Below are 18528 nucleotides of genomic sequence, written 5' to 3'. Positions count from 1 at the left end.
CCGGATCTAGATTCAGATCTATACCGATGAGTGCGGGCGTCTGTGGACATATTGAATCAAAATATTCTTTGATCTGCGATCATGCAATCGCAATCGACGTGGTCACGACGCAAAGCAGCGCATGTCTCTGTCTTGTTCCTCTATTTTCATAGAAACATACCAACCTCCGTATGCGGGACATTCCGTCGGTGTGGAGGACTTACGGCGCCATCCACCTTCTCTCGTGTGACATGTGGCATTATCCAAGGCCAGAATGATCAAAGCTGACGCTCATCGGGCCTTTCCTTTTCCTCTTGTGCGCGACCTCTCGGCTCTGTGTGATCCTGCCTTGCGGGACGTCTAGCTCTGAGCAGCCATGAGCACTTTAAGGATTTCCTCGGACGACAAGACCTACGACGACGACAAGCGGAACCCAACCCATGTCGACACCGAGGCACGCGCTCTGCATGCCGAGACGCAAGACGTGTACGACGAGGAAGAAGCTGGTGTGGATCCAGTCTACCAGGCGAAGGCCAGGGTCTTGAATGATGCACTCCAAGAGATCGGCATAGGAAAGTACCAGGTTTGTGAGAGACGCGATATTAGAAAGAGTTGCAGAACAATACCGAGATCTATTCCAGTGGTGCCTATTCATCGTCGCCGGCTTTGGATGGTTCTCGTAAGTGATTAGCTCGCGATCAATGCTATCTTGATTTGGATCGTTCACCTTGCAAAAGAGATAACTTGTGGCCCGTAGGTCCACTCCTCGATGGCTCGCGATAAAGCCTCACCCCATCCCAGATCGTCACAGGCCTCATCCTTGATCCCGTAGTGAATGAGTTCAACTTCCAAGGCCCGTTCCTCAAGCTCGGCCAAAACATTGGCCTCCTTGTAGGCGCTGCATTTTGGGGAGTGGCCTCTGACGTCTGGGGACGGCGGTGCGTTGTTTCCTGCTACCTCTGCGATGTCTGTGATCTGACATCTCCTCTACGTAGGTGGTGCTTTAATATGACTTTGTTCATCACCGGCGTGTTTGCTGTTGCAGCAGGAGGTTCGCCAAACGCCGTAGCTCTGTGCTCGCTCTGCGCTGTGTGGAGCGTCGGCGTCGGTGGCAACCTGCCCGTGGATTCGGCAGTATTCCTGGGTGCGTCAGTTGACTCATCTTTCCGAGTTCCTGTATAAACCCGCAGCAGAGTTCATTCCCGCCTCACACCAATACCTCCTCACCATCCTCTCCATCTGGTGGGCCTTCGGGCAGCTCGTCGGCAGCCTAGTTCGTCTTCCAAGACTCTGCCCTCTGCATCCCACTGATGCCCATGCAGGTCGCTTGGCCGCTCATCGCGAACTACTCCTGCGCGTCCGCCTCTGACTGCCCGCGCACCTCGAACGAGGGATGGCGCTACTTCCTGTATGCGATGGGCGGGCTCATGCTGCTCATGTTTGTCCTGCGCTTCTTCGTTTTCCATCTGTATGAGTCTCCGAAGTACCTTATGGGCCGTGGGCGCGAGGAGGAGGCGGTCGCCGTCGTGCACAAGGTGGCGCGGTACAACGGGCGGACGTGCGGCCTGACGGTGGAGATGCTCAAGGCGGCGGGCGGGGAGGCCGAGAAGAGCGATGATGAAGAGAGAACGGACGCGTTAGATACGAGTGCAAGAGGTGCGGTAATGAGAAAGTTGAAGGTGTTTAGCGGGGAGCATGTGAAGAGCTTGTTTGCTACTCGCAAGCTCGCGTACTCGACAACTTTGCTAATTATCGTTTGGGGTAAGCTTGCTTGTCACGGTGAAAATTCACTCAGTGTCTTTTGACTTATCTCCTCCAACAGCCCTTATTGGCCTTGCTTTCCCTCTGTATGTGACCAAATCATCGATACCATACCTGTATGGCTGACATTCGTGCCCAGGTACAATGGCTTTGTCGATTACTTGTGCGCTTCATCCCCTCTAGCCAACGAAAGGTGTACTGACTCTTTTTGTCTTCAAGCCTACAATCGCGGGGAGCTGACTTCGGAGATGGCTCGCTATACATCACGTACCGTAACGTCAGTTCGCCATCGTGACCTTACAAGATGTTGCCTCTAACAGTAATACCTGCATCATAGCAAGTCATCCTGAGCGTCATCGGCGTTCCCGGCGCCCTCCTCGCCGGCTGGCTCGTTGAGCTACCCTATCTAGGCAGGAAAGGTACTCTCGCCATATCCACCGGTATGCCTCGCGTCATGATCCCTCATCACGATTACTACCGCATCTGATTCGTGTGCCTCGTAGTCGTTACCGGCGTCTTCCTCTTCGCAAGCACGACCGCCCGCACGTCCAACGCGCTTCTCGGCTGGAACTGCGGGTACACGTTCACGAGCAACATCATGTACGGCGTCCTCTACGCTGTCTCACCCGAGCTCTTTCCGACCAAGGACAGGGGCACGGGCAACGCCATCGTCGCGTCTGCAAATCGCATCTTCGGTATCATGGTAAGCCGTCCACCTCTCCACCACATGAGTGTCTGCTGAGCTGGTTGCTTGACGTGTCGTTGCAGGCACCGATCATCGCGCTGTATGCGAACCTGGCGACATCAGTGCCGATCTATGTATCTGGCGCGCTGTTTCTTGTTGCAGGAGTGGTCGCGCTGCTGTTACCGTTTGAACCGAGAGGAAAGGCATCGATGTGACAGGTAGAATGTACATGTACAATATATCTCTGCTCAGACTTTCAGTTCCAGCCCGTTTGCGCATATTTTCTGCTGTATAAGAGGAGTTGTAGAAAAAGATCAAAGGCGGGTTGCGTCACATTATTATCTGAGCGTGCATAAAGCGCGTGGATGTGCTGGGCATCGCGAGCCATACGACATCATAATTCTACGTCAATGCCTTCGCGATTCGTGCCCCGGCGTCTGATTATGAAGTACTAGTAGTTATGATCATAGTCCTTGAACGTTGCAACGAAGTCCTTGACACATCGGATCGCATGCCATTTGGCCTCTACTGACTTTCGAAGCTCAGAGTCTGTATGTGAGCCCGTGACCTATTGGAAGCATTGCTCTGTTCAGATGAAGGCCAGCACGCCACTGGCATGCGCCGCGACGCTGCGACTCTTAACTTTTCGTCGCACGTCACCGTCAAATTCCGCGCGGAATTGTTGAGTACCGTGGTGCATAATGTTGCTCGGTCAATTAATTTACATGTGCAAAGACAGAACCAATATCGACGACCTTCAACGGGTACATATAGTCGTAACAATGTCTTACGATGAATTTGATAATTTCGTTCATGCCTGAAAGACGGCATGAGTACGATGATCAAACCAGAGCTTGCCAGATGGCACTTACCAAAGCATAGACCCTAGCCGCTAGAATAAACAACTTGACTTCCTTATTCCAGCTGCCGACAACAGTGTTCAGCTGGATCATGCGAACCCAGACTTCATTCCCGTTCTTGACGTGGAGCATGATTGCGCCGCTAGCGACCGCTTTGGAGCCCACAGATAAGGTAATCTCATTCTTTGGGTTCCCACTGGCAGAGCCTAGCTGCACGTCTCCTATGACCGGAATCCTTAAGGACACAGAGACTTCCACATTGAAGGTGAGGAAATGGATGGTGCCGGAGACCTGTCCAATGTTTAACGTTGTTAAGCGGTCCTGAGGAGACGTCTATCTACTCATCAAGCCAACGTACGCAAAGGACTCCGAAGAGCAAGTACTCGAACGCTCTCTCTCCGACTAAATCGAATGTCGTTCCAATCACGTCCTGGTTGATAATGTCCAGCGCCGTGCGCTGTTGTACAGCTGGGGAAATAATCAGGACAATTGTGACATTCTAGCTCCAGTAACAGTCAGACTTCACACCTTCCGATGGCTTGAATCCTGGCAATGGCAAAGGACGCATCGCAAGCGATTTGAGTGCCTCTTTGTTAGCCTGGCCGTCATCAGGCTGAGGAATAAGTTGAATCAGGTTGCTGAACATTGTCACGACTCGGAATGTGAGCGACGTTGCCGAGTCCAGAGGCTGCGCTGTTACAGGGAAGGAGACGTCCTTATACGATCAGCCTGCGCGGGTAGAGGAGTCAGGATGCCATGGAGATTACTTGCGTATTCATCATGCTGAAGTTCTAGACAACAGGCAACTCACCTTGCTGCTCACAAGGAGCGGAGTCGTGCCTACATCATGAATGCTGCCACCACGTGTTATCCGCAAGGGTCAGTATCAGCAGGCCAAATGACATGCTGTGTTCTATTTTCACGGACGAATCTGGACAGTGCAGATGTACGATTCTTGATATGGAGAAGTTGGGCATGTTGAGTTGATTTGGGACGCCATCGGCATCGGGAAGACCACACGAAACATCGGACATCAATTACATGTTATGCAGGAGCGAAGCTGATCCGCGACTTCCTCTGGAAGCACGCATAGGGTACGCCGCGATGGCACTCGGTTCGAAAGTTAAACCACACGCACAGAATTGTCACCATCGCACCCTCTGCCCAATGTGCTACATCGAACTAATCGCTTGAGCATACACCTTGACAATGTTTTGCTTTGCTAGTCGATAAGAGTTCGACATATGGAACCTGGCACGGCAACTGCGGGAGGAGAAACACAGTCAGCAGCGCAGCTTACATTTAGTGGCACCCTGGAATGTCACCTCCTTCGTTATGGAGCAGACTATTCGGCTGGATTCCGTTTCCTGGCGTAGAGAAAGCATTCTGTTTAGCACATTGAAAAACTCGCGCCCAGCGTTAGAAACGATTGTGAGTAAGGAAGCGCCTCTGACGCGCCTCGCCCTCACCCACGATTCATGTCGAAGGATGCACAAATACAATTAGTTTGCGATAGACGGCGGACTGTATTAACTGACTGTACGAGGCTTGAGTAACATGCGAAAACCAAACAATATAACAATACCGTAAAACATGGTGAACAGGTCGAAAGTTCCTCTATATCAAAGAGCCATGCCAGTACCCGCTGGCTCGGCTTCAAGCTGTCCATGCTCAGCCGTCTGGCTGGTGTCCATCTCGTCCAGGTTCCTAGGCTGCAACTCCTCCTCCTCCTCCTCCTCCTCCTCCTCCTCCTCCTCCTCCACCAACTTCTGCTCGTGCAGTCTCATGCTCTCCGTGACCGATGCATTGCTCATGCTGTCTCTCGCTGGCAGCGGGGGAGGCGTCGCTACGGGCGTAGAGTTGCGCGGTGACTGGCTCGGACTCCCTGTGCCGCTCGTTGACCGCGAGGACGATGATGCCATGGAAGCCCGAGACACCCGCTGAGCGAAGAACGAGCCGACCCATCCACTGAACCGACTCTGATCGGGGGGCGGTGGTGGCACAGGGTGGGTCATTGCCATACTGAGTGGCCGCAACCCGCTCTGGCGCTTTGCAGGCTGTGGCCCATCCGATGTCCCTCTGCGTAACTGTCCCAACGCTGGTCCCGGCGAGGAGGAACTATCCACACTTGTATCCGCCTTGTTCATATCATCTGCACTGCTTGATGTGCTGGTTGTACCTGCCGACCCGTCTGTTGAGGTAGTAGCAGATGCCATCGGAGTATTCTGACCACTGCTAGATGAACTCGTGGTTCGCGATGCCCATCTACTACGAACACCCTCCACAGCTTTGAAGAGGTTAGTCGAGCCAACGGCGAACGTGCGTGAAATGGCCTCCCGCGTAGGCGCAAGTTGCTGATCAAGTTTCAGTTCTTGGATGCCCTCAGACAGCCGGAGCCCTATATCAGAAACCACAGACGGCTTCTCGCTGCACGGATGCCTGCCAAATATGCAAATTCAATGACGGCAGCGGCCAATTGAAGCAAACAAGACACACCGCGCTTCGACGATATCGAAGAGCATCGGATCTGTGACACGCTCCCATACTTCGTACGCATTGGTCTTCTTGAACTCTTGAATCCAGAAAGGGTTGAAGTCTTGCGCTGAATTGGGATCCCCTTTGGATCAACGCGTCAGCTCTTCTTCCAACACTCGTGTACCGAAAACGTGTTACCTGCGCCATCCATAATGGAGACACCACCGCCATGTGCCTTGGATAAGAAAGCAGCATACTTCACACTTGCCAATGCGCCCGAGATATACTCGTTGAACTAGCGTCAGACCGTGAATAAACGATGCGTCTCGTCTGAGAATCGCAACAGATCACCAACCTTCTCTCGTAAATAGTCATCACTACCCTTGAAACTGACGACATCATTGGACATTGTTGCCGCAAGAAGACAGGACCGAACTTACTGCATGCCCAATGGGAGCGTAGGATCTTCAACGAATGCCTCGTTGACATCCTTCACGATATCATCGATCCATTTCCTGTCCGCAGGGGTCAATCCCGTCACTCGTTCGAGCTTCGGATCCCGGAACTCCATAGTGCCAGTCTCAATCTGCACATTGAGCGTTGAGATGCAGTTGACAAAGTAATCGCTTGTGAGGACTTACGTTGACCAGCACATCGACCTCCTTCTGCTGCGTCACGATCGTGTTGGTGCTTCCGCATAACCAGCCTTGCGTGTCTTTCAGCATATCGAGTTGCTGGAGAGGTAGATATGGTTGGAAGAATGCGTCCTGTCACATCCATTTCATCAGTAAGATGCGTGTGCAATCATTGCGAGATGTTGACCTTGCCAAACAAGTCAAGTGGCAGTCCGACGTATGCCATCACGCTCTTCGGATCGGAAGTACGTAATGACGTAGGGCGTGACAGTGTTTGGGCGCGAGTCGCTAGCGGCGGTGAGCCACAATCTTCGAGGTTCTGTAGCAGACCTAATGATTACCGAAATAATTCTTCAGCAATCTCGCTAGGTGATCTGTAAAGCCTCTGTCGTACCAGGAACGAGGGTGATTAACGAATACTGATATGTGCATAGCCGTTCTACAGGATGGCCAAAGAACATGATCTGCGTCGTTCAATATACATGCAGGCTAAATGAAATGTGCGAAGAACCTACTTTCTTCTGCAGCATGAGTGCCTTGAGGAGAACAAGCGTCCGCTGTCGGAATGTGTGCACCAGCTCCCGACTGAAAACATGAGCACATGAAACGATTGTACAGCGGTGCTCAAACTCACAGACTCGTCCCTGAAGCACACGCATTAGCGGCGAAGACATACGAAAACTGTTGTACAGACCCATATATAGTCCACTTTCCGTCATTTGGCTTCGGAGAGAACGCTCCAATGACGTGTGGAAATCGTCCAGTATACTCATGTCAGAAAAGTCACGCTGAGCAAACAACGCCCGTGTGATCACCCCAAGTCGATCCCTATAAGAGAGCTCATACAATGAACAGGCACATTTGAGTCATGGACTTACCGGATGAGGCCAAACACAGGCTTGGAAGCAAGAACGACGACTGCTTTCTGAACCGTAGAACGCGTCATATCGGCATCCCGCACCAGTAATTCAGACGTGCTGATTTGTCGGTTACATCTGTGCTCATGTCAGTAAGCCCAAGGCTGAATCCGGAAAGCAGTTGTGCTGACGAGATTCCGAAGACGGTACTAGGATTGGGCGAAGAGGGCACTAGGTGAAAGTAGGAATAGTCTTCGGATGTCTGTTGGCGTACATGGTCAGAGGAAGTCAATGAGAGTGCAAGACGCTCACTAGGTGGGCACCGTCAGGCAGGGCAAGAAATGGGAGAATCTTGGCTATCTCCTCGTCTTCGAAAATGTCTCCTCTCGAAAATTCGATCTTAGGGCCAACCTATGACTACGCTTAGCGTAGAGCGGCGCGTGGCTGTCTAGAACCTACCATATGATCAAAGTCCACGAGAGCAATTCCAAGCACGAGAGGACCTTGCATGGCCTGAGGTAGCAGAGACTCCGGCCTTGCCTTTCTCGAGTAGGACGTCGCCTCCGAGGTGAAGGATGCGAGACTCTCCGTGTCGCTCCTGCTGGGCACGTCCGATTGTCGAGAAGGAGGTGTGGAGACAATCGGCGATGACGACGGTCCTGCGTCCAAAATTGGAGACTTCTCGATTTCGTTCACAGATGGGGCGACGCTAGAGACGGGAGACTCGCCCTCGTCGAGCCTTTGAGTAAAGAGGCTCCGGTCATCATCTACCTCCGAGCTAAAGACCGTATCCATAGTATTGCGCTTGGAAAACGACAAGCTCTCGCGGACAAGGTTGATCTGCGCGGTCGCAGAGGACGTTTCCTCGTTGGGTTGATGTACAGCGGCGCTGGAGGCACTGTGGCGAGGCGAGTGCGGAGGCGAAGACAGCGCAATGGAGCGTTGTGATGCAGTGTCACCATCGTCTGAGAGTGCTATATCGGACGTTGCATCGTCAAAGCTCTCTTCGTGCTTTTCTCCTGTCTCGTGATGCAGGAGAGGATGGGCATTCAGAAAGACCGAAGATGCAAAATCGTCGATTGGAGAACTGGGCATCTCAGAAGGAGGTGCTTCCACTGCTTCCGGTCTGCGAGTGTCATGTCAAGAACCTTGATAGCAACGAACAAGGCATACCTCTCGGTGTTGATGCCAGCGGCAGTGCTCTCCTCCATATCAGCGTGATGCACCATCTATCAGACCTGACCAGACAAGCAAACTGTGATCGTGGATGCCGGCCTTGGCTCAACCAGAGGTCGCAATGAAAGTCGAAGAAATCTGGGCTGCACGCCGCAGCAGAGGGTGAAACGGAGGACTGGCACTTTGGCAACAGACTGACAGACTCCACGTGGCTTGTCACTTGCCGGGCACCAGCGCGCCTCCTCGCTTTCTGCTTCTCCTCGATATCTCTCTCCTCAGATGCGTGGCTGCGTCTTGTGGAGGACTGACGATGTCGACGAACCCTCATCAATTGGTCGAAACTGGTTTCACGCGCTAACATACCAAACATCCGTCGAATGCACTGCCTTGAAGCTTGATTGCGATACAAACCTAATGCGCTCAATCACACTAGTGTACGTAGAGCTCGCATTGCTGGATGATGCGGATGTTTGAGACGGAACGCATGCCTCACGTGGATGCTACTCCCTCTACATGAGAGTCAGACTTTCTCGGAGTATCGAGCGTCTCAAGATGGTGAGCTTCTCCGATAGTGCGGTACGCCTATCTCTGGCTTCACACTGAACGACTCTCTCTGGAGGTTGGCTCGCGGTGCACAGGAGCCCTAGTGAGTACCACAATTCTCGTCACCGTATTAGCATGTAGTCATTTCATGAAGTAGTGCAAGGACTCGCTATGGATCAGAGTCACGGAACAACCATCAATGCTCCTGCACCCTTCAACAAGCAAAGCGCGGATGTCATTCTGCGCTCGTCAGATAACGTGGACTTTCGCGTTCATACCACAATTATGAGCGTCGCTTCACCTTTCTTCGAGACAATGTTCGCCATGCCACAACCGGAGGAACCTGCGGGCAGTGACGTACATCCAGAAGCAGGCCTCCCACTCATTCACATGGAAGAAGACAGCGAGACGCTTGGGCGCTTGCTCCGCTTCTGCTACCCTGTCGAGGATCCCGATCTAGACAAAGTAGCGGATCTGGGTCCTGTGTTAAAAGCTGCAGTCAAGTATCAGATGGAGGACCTGTTACCGAGGCTGAAGAAGAAACTCACAGTCATCGCGCGCCGAGATCCCCTCCGAGCATACGTGCTCGCCTGCTCTCTCCGTCTTGAGCAGGAGGCAAGAGCAGCTGCGATTGCGTATCGCGAGACTTCGTCTCTCCAGATTGACAGCTACGTTCCAGAGATGGATGAACTGACCACGGGAGAATACTATCGCCTCCTCCAGTTCTATACACAGAGTGTAGATGTCGCATCTGCTCATTTCTGCGTTACTCATCAAACCACATTGGATGCTTCATTGAGCTCCTCCGCTGTCGAGCAAGGTTGTCTCGTGGCGTACTTCCGGGATCCGAATGCAGATGTCGTCCTACGCTCCTTAGATGGGATGGACTTCTATGTTCACTTACCGATACTCACTCTTGCCTCCCCCGTCATTTCGAGAATGCTTGATCCCCTCCACCGTCCAAGCCGTCAAACTATCTCTCTACCTGAATCGACTGGAATTCTGGCTAAACTGCTACAACTCTGTTACCCAGTTCCAGAACCCGAATTTACGGATTGGGATGAACTAATTGGAGTATTGCAGTCCGCCATCAAGTACGATATGAGGAGGGCTGTAGGATGTTTGAAGAAAGAATTGCTGAAGCGGATCCCGGACAGCGGTCTTCCAGCCTACTTCACCGCCATGCGTTTCGGTTGGGAGACGGAAGCTCAAGAAGCCGCACGCTACGCTCTAACCGAAGATCGGGATCAATATATGACTCTAATGGAAACCGTCAGCGCAGCGGTATATCGCCGCTTCCTGTTATATCGCAAGCAGTGCCGCGACACAGCTGCGCAAGTCTGGTCGTCCATTGCCGGGAATCTCTCTCCAGGCGACCGAGGCTCGATCAAGCTGCCGCCCTACTGGAGCGAAACCGTGGATCCAATTCTGTCAATTTCTACCAACGGAGGTACTTCTGTCATTCTTCGCCTGGCAGACCTCTTTGGGGCCAATATGATGGGTTCTCCAAAGCCCTCGTATGACGTGCCAAACCAAACATTGTTGCTAGCTGCCTTCATTGAGATTTTCGACCGAGAAGATTACGGCGTTGATGACTTCCAAGCTTTGCTGAGAAACAGTTGCAAGTTCGAACAAATACTTCGTGTCGTATACTCCCAGGTGGGTCACTGGTAGCGCTGTTCATAATTGCCTCTCTGATTAGTCGGCCGTCGGCGTCAACAGATTCGTCTTTGACTATGCTCGATACTTATATCTGACGGCCGTAACTTGTTATACATAAATGTAGTGTGGTGTGGGATAGACATTGCACGACTAAAGGGATGCTAGCAGCGGTGTAGGATATGCATCACGCATTATCGCCGGACTAGTTATAGGCATATATAGATAGTGCGTAGATAGGCTGCAAGAGACTGGATGCGATCCCAAGTATCTACGGGAGCATCGATATGCAGGCTGTGATCCAGATTTAAGTAGTCCGTTGATTATAGATAAAAGATAACTAATGCTGGTGGGAGCATAGCAGAATCCATGAAGCGAGCTATGAACATCGCAGCACAGAAGAGCAGCGCCTTGGATGGCCGGTCAAAGCCGTATGACTGTGAGGATGGCGACGAGTCCGTCCTGTTTAATATCATGGTTCACGCCTGCGTGTAGCATGTCAAATGTGTGGTAGCCATGAAGAACAATCGCGTACAAACCTCGATTGCCCCTCTCTAGTAGGCCAGCACGCCACTCGACGTCAGCCTTCCACCACATGCCGTTCCAGTGGGTTCCCGCGACTGCTCGCTCTACGAGATAATTTCGTCCCAGGTTGTACCCATCAGGTATGATTTGATGGTTCTTCGACGAGTCCTGCAACTCCGTCAGTAAGCTCTCCGCATCCCTACATTACGAATGTACTTTACCTTCTCCTCAGAAGCCCTGAGGTCTGACATTAGCATGTAACAGTGACAAGCACGGTCTTGCCCCACGTACCCAATGAACCACGCCTCGCTGTTCGCGACTGTCCCATTCTGCTTCCATGCACGAAAATGATGTCCTCCACGCACACTCTCCCAACATGTGCCCATCACGGGGAAGTAGTCTTGCCGCGCAAGAAACACCTCCGGCTTACGCCCCAGCCCGTCCCCCAGATCCGCTTCGTGAATGTCACCGTAGTGCAGCCCGAGGCATTCCTCTGAGTATCCTATCGACTTTGCGTAGTTGTGCAGGCCCGCCTCGCTAAGGATGTATGGATCGGAAAGAGCCGTGATAATCACGTTCAGCGGCTCGCCGAGCTGCGTCGTCGTGAACTGGAGGAGCAGCCGAGTCAGTTAAACCTTTTTGAGTGCTTCTTTGCTCACATCAAGTAGGCGACCGCCATTGAGCCGTGGATCCACCCATCCAATCGTATCTTCTTCAGGCGGGAGCTCGCCATTCTCGTATTCCCGTTGAACATGCCGCTGGTTCATGACATACTGGTCTGTTGCGTACTCCGCCGATAGTACCGGCTGGATGCAGATATTGAGAGCCAATGTAGACAGGAAGATGACCGCGAGGGTGCATATGAGCATGACGACAGACCCAGAGAGGACGCAGTTATCCTGTAGTCGTTGAACGGAGGAACATAGGCCGCACTGCCTTGTTTACGGGAGCGGCAGTGATATGATGGCTGTTGAAGGAGAGAATTGGTGTTGACAGGATGTCCGGTGGTATGGGGCTGTGAGTAAATGTCAGGAAGAGACAAGCAGGTACTGGAGAGCGGATGTCATTCCGGTGAGCAACAGTTGCCTCCGCCGCAGCAGCGCTAGCTCCAAACACAGCGCACTCTACGCAGTCGGTGACGTTAGTGTAATAAAGTGTACGACAACAAAGCTGCTATCGCCACCGTGTTTCCCGAAGAACGTTGTCGCGAATATTGTGTGCGCCGGATTGTACAGTTCAGGCCCCGATGAGCACGGTTTTTTCTCACACTGGCATTCATCCTACTACTTCTGAAGCTTGAAGTTCGATATATACATTTCTCTTCGATAGGCTACGACTCGCCCAGCCAAGTGAACAATTCCGTGAGTCAGTCACCAGCATGAGCGTGGCACTAGGCTTCAGCACGTTCAAGTTTGACGGATGTATCGTCGGAAACTTGAATCGCCAATCACGAACTTGAAATGACCAGGTTGGCTCGTTTACATGCAGATAATCACCATTCACTCCCGGCCGCTATCCTACTAAAATGGAATATCAAGGGAACAGAGACTCCAACTCGTTCAAAAGGTTCATGGCGGATGCACGATATGTATCCGTTGTGATTTCGACCAGAGGCGCAGGGTCGACGAAGGTCAACAATGGCGGGGCGGATGTATCAGAGCCCCATTGATCCCAGGTGATATCGGACAGTAGGCTGACACCAGAAGGGAGATCGGAAGGGGCATTCGGATTGACGTTGGTCGCAAAGTTAACTGCATCAACACTTCAGCCATGTACAAACGTATCGCATCCAATTGTTGCTTACTCAAAGCATCCACTGCGATGTAATCGACATCTGACCAAAACTCGAGTAGGTCCGTTCCATGAGCGGCGCCCAGATATGGTATGTATTTGCCGCGCTCGTACACTGGCAAGATAATATTGACTTAGTAAGAATTTCCGTAGATATAAAGAGGCTCACAGTATGCCCAAGTGTCTTGCGTTTGCGATGCGTACGAGAGGAAGAATCTGCGCGGTGCCTGCCAATAATAATCGCCCTGGAACGATGCGATTCGCTTGAACTGCGGGCTTTACCAAGTGATCAGAGCACGACACTCTGAGTATCAGACGATGGATACGTACGTCAAGGCATAGAAAATACCCGTGTCATATGGGGAACCCTAAGGATATCAATCTTTAGCATCGCAGATGCGAAGGCCCGTGTCTTCAACGCACAGCACTGAGATCAGCGGGATAGGCCTCCCCCACAGCTTCGATTTGCGAGTCGGAAGCAATCGTGATGTAGCTGTGTAATATGATATGCGGTGAGTGAGGCTTCCTACAGGTTATAGTGAGAAAACAGCACTTGGTATGTATGTATTCAAGGAACTCTTCATCAGTTCTGCAGACATACGCATCGTCCAATTAGCAAGGAGACGACAATACGTAGGAGGTGGTGACAAACGTGATGTTGGCATTGCTGAATGAGAACAAAGTTCCTTCGTCGTAGCAGTCGCCTGCGATCACTGGTACCTGAACATAATCGCGTCAGAGATGGAACGTATTCGGTCACGAAAACGCAAACCTTCGCGTACAAGCCCATCTCGATGTATCGGTACCCATTTCGGACGATTATGTCGCCATCGATGCGAGGCTCCCACGCAAGGTTCAGACTCTGATAACTGAAGAAACTAGGGCTTTCTGCGACCGCTGCGAGCAACGCCGTGTAGTCTGTCTCGCGCAGGCATGACAACGTATCAGATGCTCCAGAGCATCCTGTGTTCTGTACCAGCTGGTCGTAGTATTGCTGCCCTTGCGAAACGTTCGCAAGCGATATCGGGAAACCCGATTCCTGTTGTGGCTTGTCAATAAAATGCAGCTTTGAAGGACGGCTTGAAGTCGCACCATTACAGCGGCTCGGAACAGGCCTCCGGTATCACCGTCATTCCAGATCAGGTGAGCAGCGACAGAGTACGCGCCGGCACTCTCTCCCCAGCTGCGCTTGGTAAGTACCGCTAAGACATGCTGGAATGAGATATCCGTGCTCACATGGTGACTTTGTCTGGGTCGCCTCCGAATTCCGAGATATATTGATTAACCCATTCCATTGCAAGTCTTTCTACACACGTTGTCGTGACGTCAAGCGACTCGATTAGCCGGACGATGGGTTGCAAGACGCACGATCTCTGAGTCCAATGTTTGTTGCATTCTCTGCTGCTAGTTCCTCGCTTGCCAAGAACCCGAACGCTGATGCACGTTGTCAGTGCTGCGATCTTAGATCACTGAATCACAATATCGCTCACCGTTCACGCGATAGTTGTGTGATACGAGTATTATTGGCTCGCCCAATGCAATAGATCGTTCCACATATAGCGCGCCGTCGTACAGCGATGCATCCCCGATCTCGAATGCTCCTACGGGCGAATATTAGGACATCACCTGGTGACTGAAAGCAAAGACAGGACCTCCGAAGATCCACTGACAGGAGATGAGTCAGTCACCAGGTCTACATTTTCAAGACGCTCGACGTACGAAGAGCACAGGGAGGTTATCTCCAGCTGCCGCGGAGGCCGGTTTCCATATGTTGACGAAGAGGCCTGATCAGTCGAGGCCCTCATGAACATATGCATCACAGCCACAGCGCCAAGAAACCGGACATACAGTCTTCTGAGATTAGCGATCCAGAAGAAATGATCGAGAAGTTCGAAGGAAGCAGTTCGGGAAGGACGAGCCCTTGTTGAGGACACGCTGCTCCGAAGCTCGTCGCGTCTTGTATACCGTCCATCGTCACAGGCGGCTGGGGTGCTGCGAAGCGCAGACTTCCGATCCTATACGGCAAAGACGTAGAAACAATTGTTCCAGTGCAACACTCAGCGGCGATGACCAATAGACTTACGGTGGAGTCGCGTAGGGCATACCGAGGAAGGACGATACATCGCCGGACGTGGAGCCTTGAAACGATGCATAGGACAATGCTGCAATAGGATCCGCTGCACGAGAGTCGAGGGGATGTCCAACGACGGTCCATGCCGCCAGCACCGACAAAGCGAGCAGTTTCCGCAAAGTCATCGGAGGACTGGGTTAGCTGTAACGTTGTGTCTGCGGGAACGCCCAGTCGTTACTCCAGAGCATACAAGCATTTATACAGACGGGTCAATGACATGTTTAGCAGCGCTCCCACGTAGGCAGCGTCGAAGCGTACGTCCCGCGTGCCAGTGCGGCAATGATGTGGACGATCCGGAGTCACATTCCATTCATACATGAGGATTCTTTGTCGTAAAAAGCGCAGCCGATGGCGTCTAGTTGAATAGGATGCGTCTCGTTGCCGGCTGAACCGTTGCATCAGTTTCAGCTGACATGGTCTGTGACCGGACATCCTTGGATGGAATGAGGATATTTCTTAGTTTCGGCGAGCTCCAAGACACCTACATCAATCCACATATCCACCATGGTCACGAGGGATAACGTTCCGCGTGCAAAGCTCCGGACATTGTCCTGACATTCTCGGACCGATCGCTTGACTTCGAAACCCCGCAGCCTGCCTGTGATCAGCAATATGATTCCGGGGGTGATGAAACAGCGTGTATAAAGCAAATCGTGCCATTCGAACGCCATGTCAAGACAGGTTAATGAGCTGGGACGAATGACATTGAGTTAATATAGGAGCAGCCCGAGGCAGGTCACACTGGGCGGCTGCATTTGACACACATGGAGGTTCCTAACGGTGGGATTCTTCTGAAAGGCGGTCGGATTAGTGCATAGCGTGACATAAAGGCTTTGAAGATGTATCGGAGAGGTCTCCGTCGCGTGATAATCCCTCTTCGGAATCACATGAATCGTTCTGCAAGGTCGCAATGGCCCTTGAATGCGTGCAGCGCCCCCTTGCCCATCATGCGCATGTCTATCGGTGGAGTGCAGCTGCAAGAACTTCGCTGGACTAAAGGAGCTCAGAATCCGATCGTGGCGAGGAGGTGAATTCCCTAAAGAAGACCTGTTAATCCTCTTCGAGACCTGTGATGATGTGAATCCTCTTCCACATCATGCAGATCAGCGAGTCAAGCACGGCGCTGATCACGTTTGGGCTCGACGCATTCTGGCATTTTTGGGCGCAGAAACGCCGCCTGAGACAGCGACCACATGACCGTGACTTCTCAGCCTGAGTGGTACGTTTTGGTAGCGGGCGATAATTGTCAGCCGAAAGCTCTGACAGACAGATAGATGTAACCTCCTAGAACAAAACTTGTTGCAATATTCCCCTACAGACTACATGTACATGATCAATGAATCGGATCCACATCACCAGCAGACACTCTTTATTACATCCGTGCACTTTCACCCGGAGCTTCAAGCGTAGCACAACACACGATAGTGCTACAGCGAGATGTTTCGTGTAAGCAGTTATTGAACCCACAACATGACAGTTCGTGCACTCACTTCGCACTGAATCTCCGTGTTGTTCGCCGGGATGAGCGCACAATCATGCTTCTCGCTCACTTTACCCGGGACGATGTTGTTGCCCTGCTGCGCCTTCGCAATGTAGAGGAGCGTTCCATCAGCTTCCTGACCGCCCTCGACTGGACGGGCGCCGAGGTGGTGCACGTTCAGACGGCCGTGAACATCGACCCAGCGTAGCGCACGGGGGTCGCCAACGAGGATCTCGTACTTGGGGAGCTGTAGGCGTGTACGTGTTAGGGGGCATGAAGAAGATAGCAGCGCTGAGTGTCATCGTACCTGAGCTTCGTGGCTCCCATAACCGACCACTGCACCACGTTCGAACGCAGGCGATACTTTGCCGACCTCTGCAAAGGCTCACAGGTAAGTCATTGTTTCTAACAGGGAACCTTGGGCTGCAAAGCACGCACGGATTCCTCCCTGAGATTATGACCGTCAGCCGGCGAGAACCATCAGAAGTGCACGTGCAACTCACCTCGTAGAAACCGCGGCAGATGTACAGTGGCTGTCCATTATGTTCTCCACCAGTGATGGCATCTGGAGGGATCCTGTTGCCTTCGGACAGAACCCAAGTGACGGGGGTACGGCGGCCTTCACTGTGGTAGGCAGCGGTGCGTGCTTGAGCATCCTGGAGCCAGTTCTGGAGGCCCCACACCTGTGCCTTTTTCTAATGGGCAGAAGTTAGTGTAAGATGAGAGCGCAATAGCTGTAGGAAGAGTTCTTACCTCCTCCTCGCTCTTTTGGTGAGACTTGTATGCGTAGTAACCGGCTCCGACCGCGGCCAGGCCAGCAACTAGCCCGCCTCCAACCTGTCAAGAAGGATCATCGTTCATATCGTGATAATCACGTCCGAGGTTGTGAGAATGAGTATACCTCTAGCTGCTTCCGACGATGTTCATCCAGCTCATACCACTTCTTCTGGCGCTCCTCCTCGTGGATTTCAACGTTCTGCTCGCTGTGTTGATCCCACTGCTTCTCGTCAGAAGGCGGAGCCGCTGATCATGACACCCTTCAGTATAATGCTTTCTCGCATTTTCCATATGGCATGCTTACGCGACGGTGCAGGCTGTCCTTGGTACGGGGAAGAAGGGGGCGGGACACCCTGGGGAGGGCCTTGAGGATGGAACCCTTGGGCAGGAGAGGGCGGCTGGTACTGCCCTGGCTGAACGTAGGACGGATTGTAGTCGCCACCAGGTCCACCGCCGCGGTTGGGCTGAGATGAGAAATCCCCGTACCCAAATGAAGTCTGTGAGCTGTAATCATCTTGCATGCGACCCCACAGGGCCGGTGTCTGAGGAGGCTCCCAGCCGGGCTGAACACACGTTGGGTTAAGCTGTCGTTATATCGGAACGCTGTAACAGTTTCCACACACCTCCGACGTGTGTGCTTGGATGATCTTATACCTCACGCCTAGTAGTCCATAAATACCAAACTCCAAGGTTCGAGGAGCTGCCAGCGTACCTTGGTAGACGACCTCCGAACCCATGTCGTAGTGGGTACCGGGCTGCCATTCACTGATCTTAGACATCTTGGTAAGTTTGGCGTTGAGAGGTGTCCGATGCTCCTTCGAAGTCGAGGTTCAGTGTGCGATGGGGGTGATGCTTGCTGGCGAGCTGGATTTATATAACACCAACTGCTGCGAACTTGGCGCGATCCGAATCGTCTTGGCAGCCATCACCGCCCTTACACGTGCAAGAAGAACCGCCCCAGTGTTGCAGTTCGCTGAATACACGATACGCCCGCGAATGGTGCGGGGCACTGATCCCCGCGATTAGCAGTTTCTCGGCTACATGACCGCAATATAGATTAGGATCGCGCTGTCAATGATTTTGAGTTTGGGGACCTTCCAAGGTTTCCTCGAGCGCAAGAGCTGTGAACATGGCTCTTATCGATGAGTACCGGAAGGAAACCATTGCCTGCGGGCGGTGTTCGTGGCGGTGATT

The 18528-nt window shown here is 52.4% G+C and overlaps 7 protein-coding genes across 7 annotated transcripts; 2 read left to right on the top strand and 5 right to left on the bottom strand.

Annotated features, from left to right (window-relative positions):
- Positions 1 to 192: 192 nt before the first annotated feature.
- Positions 193 to 2749, top strand: LAESUDRAFT_722938 (MFS general substrate transporter). The gene is made up of 13 exons (XM_040908311.1): positions 193 to 562; positions 621 to 658; positions 717 to 732; positions 781 to 917; positions 975 to 1123; positions 1173 to 1252; positions 1302 to 1740; positions 1802 to 1826; positions 1880 to 1903; positions 1960 to 2017; positions 2078 to 2180; positions 2244 to 2443; positions 2509 to 2749. Exons 1-13 carry the CDS (start codon positions 356 to 358, stop codon positions 2638 to 2640), a joined length of 1608 nt encoding a protein of 535 aa, XP_040766950.1. The 5' UTR covers positions 193 to 355; the 3' UTR covers positions 2641 to 2749.
- A 357-nt stretch (positions 2750 to 3106) lies between these two features.
- Positions 3107 to 4052, bottom strand: LAESUDRAFT_722937 (uncharacterized protein). Its single transcript, XM_040908310.1, has 4 exons — positions 3814 to 4052; positions 3644 to 3753; positions 3298 to 3576; positions 3107 to 3242 (listed from the first exon to the last, which is right to left on the bottom strand). The coding sequence occupies exons 1-4, from the start codon at positions 3929 to 3931 to the stop codon at positions 3237 to 3239; spliced, it is 513 nt and encodes a 170-aa protein (XP_040766949.1). The 5' UTR covers positions 3932 to 4052; the 3' UTR covers positions 3107 to 3236.
- An 855-nt stretch (positions 4053 to 4907) lies between these two features.
- Positions 4908 to 8636, bottom strand: LAESUDRAFT_742065 (uncharacterized protein; the record flags this gene model as incomplete). The annotated part of the gene is made up of 16 exons (XM_040911171.1): positions 8426 to 8636; positions 7712 to 8378; positions 7565 to 7663; positions 7444 to 7514; positions 7274 to 7390; positions 7090 to 7223; positions 7030 to 7039; positions 6911 to 6980; positions 6790 to 6859; positions 6583 to 6725; positions 6402 to 6527; positions 6201 to 6346; positions 6116 to 6149; positions 5959 to 6055; positions 5782 to 5902; positions 4908 to 5724 (listed from the first exon to the last, which is right to left on the bottom strand). Exons 1-16 carry the CDS (start codon positions 8479 to 8481, stop codon positions 4908 to 4910), a joined length of 2778 nt encoding a protein of 925 aa, XP_040766948.1. The 5' UTR covers positions 8482 to 8636.
- Positions 8637 to 8997: 361 nt separating this feature from the next.
- LAESUDRAFT_542853 (uncharacterized protein) lies at positions 8998 to 10889 on the top strand. The gene is made up of 2 exons (XM_040902873.1): positions 8998 to 9074; positions 9126 to 10889. The coding sequence occupies exon 2, from the start codon at positions 9143 to 9145 to the stop codon at positions 10643 to 10645; it is 1503 nt and encodes a 500-aa protein (XP_040766947.1). The 5' UTR covers positions 8998 to 9074; positions 9126 to 9142; the 3' UTR covers positions 10646 to 10889.
- On the bottom strand, positions 10698 to 12359 carry LAESUDRAFT_722933 (uncharacterized protein). The gene is made up of 5 exons (XM_040908309.1): positions 11815 to 12359; positions 11447 to 11763; positions 11377 to 11392; positions 11170 to 11323; positions 10698 to 11115 (listed from the first exon to the last, which is right to left on the bottom strand). The coding sequence occupies exons 1-5, from the start codon at positions 12022 to 12024 to the stop codon at positions 11054 to 11056; spliced, it is 759 nt and encodes a 252-aa protein (XP_040766946.1). The 5' UTR covers positions 12025 to 12359; the 3' UTR covers positions 10698 to 11053.
- Positions 12360 to 12399: 40 nt separating this feature from the next.
- Positions 12400 to 15294, bottom strand: LAESUDRAFT_722930 (sterol esterase). Its single transcript, XM_040908308.1, has 16 exons — positions 15030 to 15294; positions 14795 to 14961; positions 14666 to 14730; positions 14599 to 14611; positions 14437 to 14547; positions 14315 to 14380; positions 14183 to 14252; positions 14039 to 14129; positions 13719 to 13985; positions 13599 to 13666; positions 13500 to 13535; positions 13370 to 13439; positions 13277 to 13314; positions 13116 to 13222; positions 12960 to 13061; positions 12400 to 12906 (listed from the first exon to the last, which is right to left on the bottom strand). Exons 1-16 carry the CDS (start codon positions 15200 to 15202, stop codon positions 12689 to 12691), a joined length of 1662 nt encoding a protein of 553 aa, XP_040766945.1. The 5' UTR covers positions 15203 to 15294; the 3' UTR covers positions 12400 to 12688.
- Positions 15295 to 16425: 1131 nt separating this feature from the next.
- LAESUDRAFT_810833 (carbohydrate-binding module family 12 protein) lies at positions 16426 to 18511 on the bottom strand. The gene is made up of 11 exons (XM_040914257.1): positions 18429 to 18511; positions 18047 to 18371; positions 17958 to 17995; positions 17639 to 17897; positions 17459 to 17580; positions 17311 to 17394; positions 17061 to 17252; positions 16996 to 17005; positions 16865 to 16932; positions 16568 to 16804; positions 16426 to 16504 (listed from the first exon to the last, which is right to left on the bottom strand). The coding sequence occupies exons 2-11, from the start codon at positions 18111 to 18113 to the stop codon at positions 16478 to 16480; spliced, it is 1104 nt and encodes a 367-aa protein (XP_040766944.1). The 5' UTR covers positions 18114 to 18371; positions 18429 to 18511; the 3' UTR covers positions 16426 to 16477.
- Positions 18512 to 18528: the final 17 nt, after the last annotated feature.

This window comes from Laetiporus sulphureus (genome assembly GCF_001632365.1).
Source record: "Laetiporus sulphureus 93-53 unplaced genomic scaffold LAESUscaffold_8, whole genome shotgun sequence".
NCBI lineage: Eukaryota > Fungi > Basidiomycota > Agaricomycetes > Polyporales > Laetiporaceae > Laetiporus > Laetiporus sulphureus.
Note: the sequence above shows the minus strand (reverse complement) of the source record. Positions and strands in the feature narration are given on the sequence as shown.

Excerpts from the sequence above, each read along its gene's own strand:
- LAESUDRAFT_722938 (XM_040908311.1), top strand. The coding sequence starts at position 356 with ATGAGCACTTTAAGGATTTCCTCGGACGACAAGACCTACGACGACGAC. Across the intron at positions 1,124-1,172 it reads GGATTCGGCAGTATTCCTGG|AGTTCATTCCCGCCTCACAC; the intron begins GTGCGTCAGTTG and ends AACCCGCAGCAG. Across the intron at positions 1,827-1,879 it reads ATTGGCCTTGCTTTCCCTCT|GTACAATGGCTTTGTCGATT; the intron begins GTATGTGACCAA and ends ATTCGTGCCCAG.
- LAESUDRAFT_810833 (XM_040914257.1), bottom strand. The coding sequence starts at position 18,113 with ATGTCTAAGATCAGTGAATGGCAGCCCGGTACCCACTACGACATGGGT. Across the intron at positions 17,898-17,957 it reads TCCAAGCACACACGTCGGAG|CCCGGCTGGGAGCCTCCTCA; the intron begins GTGTGTGGAAAC and ends ACGTGTGTTCAG. Across the intron at positions 17,395-17,458 it reads ATCGTCGGAAGCAGCTAGAG|GTTGGAGGCGGGCTAGTTGC; the intron begins GTATACTCATTC and ends CCTTCTTGACAG.
- LAESUDRAFT_722937 (XM_040908310.1), bottom strand. The coding sequence starts at position 3,931 with ATGTTCAGCAACCTGATTCAACTTATTCCTCAGCCTGATGACGGCCAG. Across the intron at positions 3,754-3,813 it reads AGGATTCAAGCCATCGGAAG|CTGTACAACAGCGCACGGCG; the intron begins GTGTGAAGTCTG and ends TTATTTCCCCAG. Across the intron at positions 3,577-3,643 it reads TGCTCTTCGGAGTCCTTTGC|GTCTCCGGCACCATCCATTT; the intron begins GTACGTTGGCTT and ends AACATTGGACAG.
- LAESUDRAFT_542853 (XM_040902873.1), top strand. The coding sequence starts at position 9,143 with ATGGATCAGAGTCACGGAACAACCATCAATGCTCCTGCACCCTTCAAC.
- LAESUDRAFT_722933 (XM_040908309.1), bottom strand. The coding sequence starts at position 12,024 with ATGCTCATATGCACCCTCGCGGTCATCTTCCTGTCTACATTGGCTCTC. Across the intron at positions 11,764-11,814 it reads ATGGCGGTCGCCTACTTGAT|TTCACGACGACGCAGCTCGG; the intron begins GTGAGCAAAGAA and ends CTGCTCCTCCAG. Across the intron at positions 11,116-11,169 it reads ACTAGAGAGGGGCAATCGAG|GCGTGAACCATGATATTAAA; the intron begins GTTTGTACGCGA and ends TGCTACACGCAG.
- LAESUDRAFT_722930 (XM_040908308.1), bottom strand. The coding sequence starts at position 15,202 with ATGACTTTGCGGAAACTGCTCGCTTTGTCGGTGCTGGCGGCATGGACC. Across the intron at positions 13,667-13,718 it reads AGATGGGCTTGTACGCGAAG|GTACCAGTGATCGCAGGCGA; the intron begins GTTTGCGTTTTC and ends GATTATGTTCAG. Across the intron at positions 13,062-13,115 it reads GCAAGACACTTGGGCATACT|TGTACGAGCGCGGCAAATAC; the intron begins GTGAGCCTCTTT and ends TTATCTTGCCAG.